Below are 9,110 nucleotides of genomic sequence, written 5' to 3'. Positions count from 1 at the left end.
CTACACATGTGTGAACAGCAAAGCCGTGTTGATGCCACCAAAGCCAAAGCTTGTCGATATGACCGCCTCACAACCTGGCAGTGGTTGTGCGGAGGTTCCTTGAATGCACACCAAGCCAGACTTCTCCTGGTCCGTAGTGACACATGACGTAGTGAGGTTTGCAGTTGGGGGCGCGCGCTGCTCATGCAACGCCAAGACCGCCAGCGCCGCCTCAACGCTGCCCGCAGCGCCAAGCAGGTGACCCAGGCCTCCTTTCGCACTACTCACGTATAGCGGAGAAGGGGGGAGTGAGGTCGAGGGTCGAAGTGCGCGTTGTATTGCCATCAGCTCAATCTCATCACCAATAGTGCCAGTTGCGTGCGCGTTTACGTAGCCCACGGCGGCGGCAGGAATACTTCCACCATCCTCCAACGCTTGCATCATGCAGCGGTGGGCTCCAAGTCCCTCAGGGTGCGGCACGGCGACATTGTAGGCGTCGCATGATACGCCAAACCCGCGCAACTCGGCGTAGACGCGTGGCGCCGACCGCGCCATGGCGTGCTCGAGAGCTTCAAGAATCAAGATACCTGAGCCCTCGCCAATGACAAAGCCGGCGCGACTTTGGTCGAACGGCCGCGAGGCAGATGATGGGGTGTCGTTGTACTGGGTGCACAGCGCCCGCATCCGCGTAAAACCAGCCACCGACACAGGCGTGATACACGCCTCTGCTGCGCCGCACACCATGACATCCGCGCGACCTTCACGGATCCATGACGCGGCTTCGCCAATGCAGTGCGCCCCCGTTGCGCACGCCGCCACACTGCTACCAATGGGGCCGCGCAGTTTATGGCGAATGGCCGTACTGCTTGCTGCCATGTTGCCCAGCATTTTTGGCACGAACATTGGATGTACTTTGCCGTAGTGCACTTGGCCGCCATCAGAGGTTATCGCATCTCCACACAGATACGCTGAAACATCCGTCACATCGGCAAGGGAAGGAATGCCCATGCCAATGTTGACACCGCAGCGATCCTGTACTTCACATGATAGTTGCAGGGCTGCGTCCGCGAGAGCCTCCTCCACTGCACGCGTGCAGAATCGCAACCCGCGCGTCTCGTGGGCCGTTGGCGCGAACGGGTCCGCCGCGCGCGGCGTCTTATTCGTGGTGCCAGCTGTCCATGGGGCTTCACCTGGCGGCTGAACTGACGCAGCCACCTTGCACGGCAAGGCATCCACAAGTTTCTTCAGTGCTGTTGCCTTCTGCTGTGACGACAGTGTCTTATCCTTCTGGAGGAAGCCAGGCAAAAAATGCGGAGCTTCAATAAGTGGTCGAACGCCGGACTGTCCACGACACACAGCCGCCCACGTATCCACGGCGTTCAGCCCAAGAGGGGTGACCATGCCGATACCCGTTACCACGACCCGCCGTGGGGCGCGAGTCGGGAGAGCGCCGAAACCCATGATTTGCTGAACGCGCAGATGACGCTGAATGATTGCATGTAGCAGCCACACGATGAGAGTGGGGATGAGTGAGTGTCTGTGAAAGTTTAGACGTCGTGGGTAGACGCGAAGCTCCGCACGGAAGAGAAGTAGTGAAGTGCGAAACGAAGGGTATCACATTATAAGGGGAGAGAGAGGGGAGAGAATCAGATATACTGGTGAGATGCGCACGTGCAAGCCATGGTGAGTAGCCACGGTCGTGATGAGTGCAACCCATCGCATGACAGAGCAGAATCTGAGGAGCCTGTATAGCGGCTCACCGCTTTCTCTACCGCCACCGGATTTTCCCCTCCATCAACGGGTTACGCAGTCGAATACACACGCACAAGAGCAAGACGCGCTTTACACAACGCCGCAGACGATGTGCGCGTTGGTCTGCCCATAGTAGTTCTGATGATGTTAGGTGTGTTGTGTGAAGATAAGATGTAGTGCGAGGCAGCCGCGGTCCACACAGAGAAGGGGGAAAAACAGGCGACGAGGGCACCGTGAGGATCATTTTTATTTCCTTTGAGGTAACCGCAGTCGTCGTGTGTAAGCGGGTTGCTGTTTAGCTCATGTTGCAGGACATGTGGGAGAAGGGCGTTGGTAACGGTAGGGGATCAAGGTGAGCAGCAGTGGCAGTTTGGACTGTGGCGGCGTTTGGGAGGAGGAGGAAAGGGGGGGGGGGCGGGCGGATGTGTAATGAGCCTATGAAGGTAGGCTACATTTGCAGGAAAGGAGGCGCGCACAGTGCTTTTGCGTGAAGGCTAAAATAGGGGAGAGAGGGCTACCGAGAAAAGGGATGCGTAAAGGCAGACACAGCCTTGTGTCAGCCCCCCTCTCTTTCCTCCTCACAACGCGTCCTCCTCGACGACGTGCAAATGTCCCTGGCTGTCGACACACCCGCTTCTCTGCTTGAAAACGGCAGCACATCTGCCGTGGCGTGTGTTCACATTACTCCTTTCTGTGTCGCCCCCGCGCGCGACATGGATCACGTTGTCCTCATTGGCGTCGCGAGTACACGTTGCTAGTGCTGGCCTGCGTAACGTAGCTTCCGCTTGATACGGGGAGCGAGTTTTCGTAATTGCGCAGGCCAGGGAGAACGTGCCCGGAAACCACCTGGAACTGATTCCACAGCGCGTCAACACACTGCGCCCCACCTTCGCGCGACGTGCCTCGGCGCACCTCGCGCGATTGTAGGAGTTGGCGTTGCAGCGCAAGCATTCCCTCGCCACGCTTCAGCGCCGCCGAGATGGCACGGGGGCCGCGCAGGTGCCGTTTGCTTGAGAACTCGTTTCGAAGCCGAAAGAGCAGGTCTTTGCGCTCTTCGGGGGCGTAGTGGTGACAAATTAGCTGAAGGAAGTGTCGGTAGAGGTGTAATGTGTCTTGGGCGCGGTACGGAAAGTTGAAGAAGGTTGGCACATCGACGCCCAGAACTTGCGGCCCGGCTTTCCCGCGAGCCAGCAGTCGCGGTGTTGTCTGAAGTCCACTGCTGGGCATACTTCGAGAAGATTTCTTGTCGTGCTATCACTACGCGCGTACACACACCGCTATACATGCGGAGCACAGGAGAAAATTCAATTGGGGGATCGGAGGGATGGGTGAGGGTGCTCATAAAAGCACGTGTGGAAAAAGGGGGTCCAAAAAAAAGTTGGTCATATAGAGCGTGTGTGAATGAGTCTGTCCGTTTGTTATTCCGTACTCACCCCGTCTGTCTTGCGAGAAGGGCGGGGGCGAGGGGGGGGGCGCGGACAACTCAGAATGAAGGCTCGCCACAACGTGAATATCTGGGCCCCCTTTTTTTTTTGGCGTACGGGAAGCGCACAGTGAAGAGGTGATTATGGATAGCGTGCACAGAGTAGCCAGAAAGAGAGAGGCCACCTCTCTTCCCCCCCCCCCCCCCCACCACCAACACACACACACACACGGGTGTTTGCGACGGCGGTGATACGCTGGTTCGCATCCATGTGAAAGAGAGCGTTTGAGTAAAAAGTGTACCTTTCCTCCTCTTTTTGTTGTGTTCGTTGTCGTTTCTTTTTTTTTCTCATTTGCCCAGCACCCCCTGTGTGTGTGTGTGTGTGTGTGGTGCTGCTGAATGTGCGTCTTCCCACAGCATGAAAAGATGACTGCAACGTGGGAAGAGAAGAAAGCGCACACGGACACAAAGACGCCGAAGGCCGTCCCCTCCCCTCCCCTCCCCCGCCTCACCACCGCAGGTCTATCCCGTTTCTGATCGACCGTGACGGACCGAGGGAGGAGGGAGGAGGACGTGGAGGGGACCAGGAGAAAAAGTAAGCGTGCGCTGATGTCAGCTGGAGAATAGCTGCGATGCCACGCATCACATCTCCCTTGGCACGTCTTTTCACCTACCTACCCCCTCAATGATTCATCTATGACAAAACACACAAAACAGGGGTCACCAACGGAACCCCCCGCATGGGAAGGTGTGTGTGTGTGTGTGTGTGTGTTTCGAGTCTACAGTAACCGCACAAAAGACCAACACACACACAAAAAAAAAGTCGGAAGAGACACCGCTCACAAGGGTGTGCTTCACCTATCATCGTTTCCACGACCGTTATGCAAAAGACTGCGCTACCCTACGCGTCGCCGAGGGTCGAGAACGGAGGGAAAGAAAAAGTGAGGGGGGAGGGGGGTAACGAGGAGACGGTCATGAGTTTTGTCTTCCAACCAAGCCAATCTATACACAGTCTAAATAAATTGAATAGTATTGTCACCGCCATCCTCGATGCCCTCAAAGATGAAGGCATCTCCTTGCAGCTGCATCACGGAGCGCTTCAGCGACTCCATTGACGTCGTCTGCCCACCGAGACGGTCGTGTAGCTCATTCAGGGGCACGCCATTTCGCTGCTCACGCTGCAGGTCCTTCAAGACTGCGATTACGCGCCGGTTGAGATTGATGTCGACCGCTGCCGCTTCAAAGGCCCTCGGGACATCCGGAGTGACTGCAGCTCCTGTGTCCGAGCTTACAAATGCCGCTTCGCCACTCCGGTGACGGCTCCCCAACGCGCTGCTGCCGGCGTGGTCCTCGGTGGCTCGGCGCTGATGAGGGCTTCCCTCGGGGGGGCTGTTTTGGGCTGTCAGCATTTCCATCGCAGCGGCTGGACGCTTCCGGTCCGGTGCGGATTCGGTGCCGGCGGCCCCGCCGGACACTTCTGCCCGCGAATGTTGATTGTCATCTCTTCGCTGCTGTGTTGCCGTTGCTGCGGCGTTCACGGATGCGCGCAGGAGGGCCATAGCTGCCGTCACGTCCGGCTCTTCCACCGTCGGCGAAAGGCGAAGCTTGGCGTGCGCGGTGGATAAACGCACGATTGCGTCGAGCGTACGTGGCGTTATGAAAAAACCGTCGCGTCCGCCGTCCTGCTGCTCCGCGCGCAGCTGCACGTAGTGCTGGCACACGAGATCACGCGACGCCTCGGTGAGGAGCGGTGACCCTCGCTTGGCCATCTGCAGGAAAGTGCGCAAAAAGTCGATGCTGACAATCGACTCGCCGGTGCTGTTCGTAGTCATACGCAGGTCAAGACGGCTCTCACCGGTGCCCCCCTCCTCGCCGTCTGGGGCCCGATGGCCCCTACGCTCACCTCCCCCGTCACGCGTGGTGCCGTTGGTACTCCCCCTGCCACCGTCCGTCTCGAGGCTGTCGACAACCGTTCGTGACTCAACCTCGTCGTGTCTGACTGCCTCCGCTGTCATGTGGTTGCGCAGGATGTGATAGCCAATGCGTCGATTATAGTCGGAGGCGTGTTGGTCTAAAATAATGAAGGTTAGGTCGAAACGGGAAAGCAGCGACTCGGGCAGCCCGACATTGAAAGCCAAGCGATGCTGCACGCTGTAGAATCCGTAAATCGGATTCGCCGCCGCCAGTACGCTGCATCGAGCATTCAGCGAGGCGTGAATGCCGGCCTTCGCAATCGTAACTGTTTGCTGCTCCATTGCCTCATGCATTGCCACCCGGTCCTGCGAACCCATCTTGTCGAATTCGTCGATGCAGAGAATACCTCGATCTGCCAAGACCATCGCCCCCGCGCTCAGTGACCGCTCGCCGGTGTAGCTGTCTGTCACCACAGCCGCTGTCAGCCCGACACCGGAGGAACCCTTGCCGGTCGTGCTAAGGGCGAGGGGTGCGATACCGAGTACAAAGCGCAGCAGCTGCGACTTGGCCGTCGACGGCTCACCAACGAGGAGGATGTTGATATCACCGCGCACGTGTGAGTTGTGAGACATGCGCTCCACACCACCGACCATCATTAGTAAAATTGCCTGCTTTGCCGCCGCCATTCCGTAGATCGTTGGGGCAACGGCCCTCGATAGGGTTTCCAAGACACCGCTGGGGCCGATCTGCTCGAGGCACTTTTGGGCATAGCGAGTGAGTCGATCCTCCACGGACGGGATCGGGCGAGAAAGGAAGCTAAAGGCCTGTGTCGCCACGACGTGGTTGACCAGTACAATCGACTGGAAGCTCTTGCTGTCTGAGGTTGTGTATGGCATGTACACGCCCACAAGCAGCACGCGATCACCGGGCTTCACGACGTCGACGAGGTCGTCATCAAAGCGCACCTCAACGTTTCGTGGAAGTTGCCCGGTCGGCGCGCGCTCCGGTGCCTCCTGCAATACGGCGCACTGCGAGTCCATAAAGGTGCACAAGCCAAGCTCGGTACGCAGGGCGTGGCCTTCGATGTCCGTCTTGGGCATCACGTTTACTGTTGGCAGGTGCGAGCTGTCAATCATCGGTGTCAACTGATCGCGGAACTCTTTTTTCGCAAACTTGTTCGTTTCAACGCAGTAGTGTACCGTCTCCAGCACGCGTGGGCGGTTTGTGGATTGCCTTGTCACAATGCCCTCCAGCGCCACCATAGTGTTCAGGTGGCGGGCGTACAGCTCGCGTGGTGACAGGACACGGCCGACGGGACCCTCAAAACCGGCGTGTACAGTGCGAGAGCGGTAGTCGACCTTGAGGTACTCGGGCTGCTGCCGAAGCACAACGTCGTGAAGCGCTAGCTCTAAAAGCGGAATGTATTTTCCCGGCTGACGGATGAGATTGGCTCCTAGGGAAAGCCCTAGCTCGTTGACACTCCCACCATTCCCGACGCCGTCCACACCATCTCCACCCGCGCTGATGGGGACGTAGTCGAGCAAGTCACCGACGTCAAGGAGGAGTCGCGCTTTTCCAGCCACGATCATGTCTTGAATCCGTGCATGGTACTTCTCTTCATAGCGCTCACTCTCGAAAAAATCTGTAAAGTGCCGCCGAATCACCGTCTGCTCCTCCGTGAGGGTGCGGTTAGTGAGCATGGTGAACCGCCGCCGCTATCTTGGTTTGGAAGATGCGTAGGTGGTGCAGGCGCAAAGGAGGGGGGGGGGGCGGCGGCGGCAGCAGCGAGTGGTGAATAGAATGTGCGCCGTTTCCGTCTATGTGTCTATGAGTGTGCAAAGGGGCTTCGGCTTTGTGCAAGGAAAAAAAAAGATGCTTACAAGAAGGCGGTGTGTGTGTGTGTGTGTGTGTGTGTGTGCTGTATGCGGAGGGGGGGGGTGAGGGGATGGGAATGCTCAAGCTACAGTTGCAGGTAGCAAAGATGGTCTCCACCAGACGCCTTCACACACACACACATACACACGCGCGCGGAACAAAAACAGTAATTCACCTAACCCGAAAACGATGCACGCTCCTGAACTCCACCCCTCTCCTTGACCTTGGCTGATGTCACTTTACCCCCTCTTTGTTTTTCTTCAAGGGGCGGCAGCCAACGTCAAAGGCTAGAGTGTCACTGCTGATGCAGCTTCAACTATTGTTGTTATGGCCCCTCTGGTTCTATGGGCGCGCGAAGGTGCAATGCTGAATGGAACGGGTATGTGAGTGGAGTGGTGAAGTGTGTGTGTGTGTGTGCGTTTGCGTGGGGAGGGGGTGTAGGGGAGGAGGGGGAGTAAGAGAGTGATGCATCAGCACAGTCCCCATTTCATTGTGTATACATGCATATCCGTAGAGAGAGAGGAGGGTGGCACGGGAGAGGAGTTTAGATGGTATGGCGAGGTCGGGGGAAATGTGAGCTTCCACGCAAACATCGAGGGGGGGGGGGGGGGGGGGAGGGGGGACGGAGCAAAGCTAAACTGAGTCACGGGGGAGTAAGTCCCTGCGCGCTTCACACCCTCACGGAGAATTCTTTACGAGAAACACTGGGAAGGGGGCAGGAGGTGTTGTGATGAGGGTGAAGAAGAGAAGTCTGTATAGCCGAATGTGCTACTTATATTCCCCCCCCCTCCCACAACACCAGAGAGGAGCAGGGGAGCGCGACCAGTTGCCGTACAGGGATCCCCCACTTGCGCAGATGCGTGCGTGTGGCTCAGAGTAACGGCCAGATGGTGTAAAGTATCGAACAACAGCAATCACGCGGGGGACGTGAAGTGCCAGTGCAAAGTCACACAGAGCATATCAAAGCACCGCATCGTCGCGGTTTCGCTTGCGCGATTCTCCTTGACCGACGGAGTAGGACGTCCATGCACTGTCAGCCGGTTCCAGCTGGTCCAACAGCTTCATTACTTCCTTGGTTTTCATAGCGACCATCTCCTCGTCCACATCCCAGTCGCGCACAAGCTCGGCCTCCATCAATTGAAATGGCGTGTTCAGCGAACTCGTCAGCTCCGACAGCAGTTGCTGCGCCGCCTCTTCCCGCTCCTGGGCCGCTTTGCGCAACGCCGCCTCTTTTGCCAGACGCTCCTGTGCTCGTTGCACAAGCATGTCTGCTGCCCAGTCTGCCTTGTCATGCTCCTGTTGCGCTCGTTGGCGCTGGCGCGCCTCTTCGTCAGGGACGCCACTGCTACCAGCGCCGCCGACCGCCTTGGCGAGCGTTTTAATATAAGCCGATAGCTTTGTCGAGTCAATTATCGTCTCCAATGCCGTGTGCACAACCTCGAACGCGTGGCGCGCCTCGTCAGAGTCGTCCTTGTCGGGGTGGAAGCGCAGGCTTAGACGCCGATAAATCCGGCGCACCGCCGCCACGTCGACTTCCGGGATTGTAACATCATCGGCATCACAACCTTTGCCTGGAGACCCCACCACCGAGTAGGCGGCTGGAGCGACCAGCCCAAAAAGTTCAAAGTAGTTGAACGATCCGATGTTTTCTTTCGTGATGTGCGATGACTGGCATATGGCAGAGCTCGGCTGCCGTTGCTGAGGATTTACGTCCCGTAAGGCCGCTGTGGACATTGTGGCAGCGGTGGCAGGGGAGGGAAGGTGACGGGGGTGGGGGGAGCGACCTTCGCGTTACTATTCTTCGCTGCCCATCAAGTGTGAGATTAAACAATCTGCAATGATCACCTTCCTCAAGGGTCCGTGAAACCACCCGTGTGAACCTTGGGCATGTGTGTGTGTGTTAGTGTGTGTGTGTGTTTTCGCATGTATGCATCATTGTATGGCACACAGCACGTCGAGGGAGGAGGCGATGCACCATGAGAAAAACATAATTGATCCGCGCAAGACAAACAAAAATTCAAAAAAAAAGAGCATAGGGTCAAGGAGAGAGACATCGAAAGAGTAAGCCGCCTTTTGTGATTGTTGTTGTTCTGTGTGTGTGCGTGTGCTTGTTCGAGTGCTTCGTTTGTTCACACCTATGCCGCAATCAAGAGTACACGCAAAGAAG

General features: G+C 57.4%; 4 protein-coding genes across 4 annotated transcripts; all 4 read right to left on the bottom strand.

Annotated features, from left to right (window-relative positions):
• Positions 1-1,440, bottom strand: JKF63_02303 (uncharacterized protein; the record flags this gene model as incomplete). Its single annotated transcript, XM_067898343.1, has 1 exon — positions 1-1,440. The coding sequence occupies one exon, from the start codon at positions 1,438-1,440 to the stop codon at positions 1-3; it is 1,440 nt and encodes a 479-aa protein (XP_067754500.1).
• A 1,020-nt stretch (positions 1,441-2,460) lies between these two features.
• On the bottom strand, positions 2,461-2,958 carry JKF63_02302 (uncharacterized protein; the record flags this gene model as incomplete). The annotated part of the gene is made up of 1 exon (XM_067898342.1): positions 2,461-2,958. One exon carries the CDS (start codon positions 2,956-2,958, stop codon positions 2,461-2,463), a length of 498 nt encoding a protein of 165 aa, XP_067754499.1.
• A 1,209-nt stretch (positions 2,959-4,167) lies between these two features.
• On the bottom strand, positions 4,168-6,768 carry JKF63_02301 (uncharacterized protein; the record flags this gene model as incomplete). Its single annotated transcript, XM_067898341.1, has 1 exon — positions 4,168-6,768. One exon carries the CDS (start codon positions 6,766-6,768, stop codon positions 4,168-4,170), a length of 2,601 nt encoding a protein of 866 aa, XP_067754498.1.
• A 1,135-nt stretch (positions 6,769-7,903) lies between these two features.
• On the bottom strand, positions 7,904-8,677 carry JKF63_02300 (uncharacterized protein; the record flags this gene model as incomplete). Its single annotated transcript, XM_067898340.1, has 1 exon — positions 7,904-8,677. The coding sequence occupies one exon, from the start codon at positions 8,675-8,677 to the stop codon at positions 7,904-7,906; it is 774 nt and encodes a 257-aa protein (XP_067754497.1).
• Between the last annotated feature and the right edge of the window lie 433 nt (positions 8,678-9,110).

Source organism: Porcisia hertigi, chromosome 33 (genome assembly GCF_017918235.1).
Source record: "Porcisia hertigi strain C119 chromosome 33, whole genome shotgun sequence".
Taxonomy (NCBI): Eukaryota; Euglenozoa; class Kinetoplastea; order Trypanosomatida; family Trypanosomatidae; genus Porcisia; species Porcisia hertigi.
This window is presented reverse-complemented; position numbering and strand designations above follow the sequence as displayed.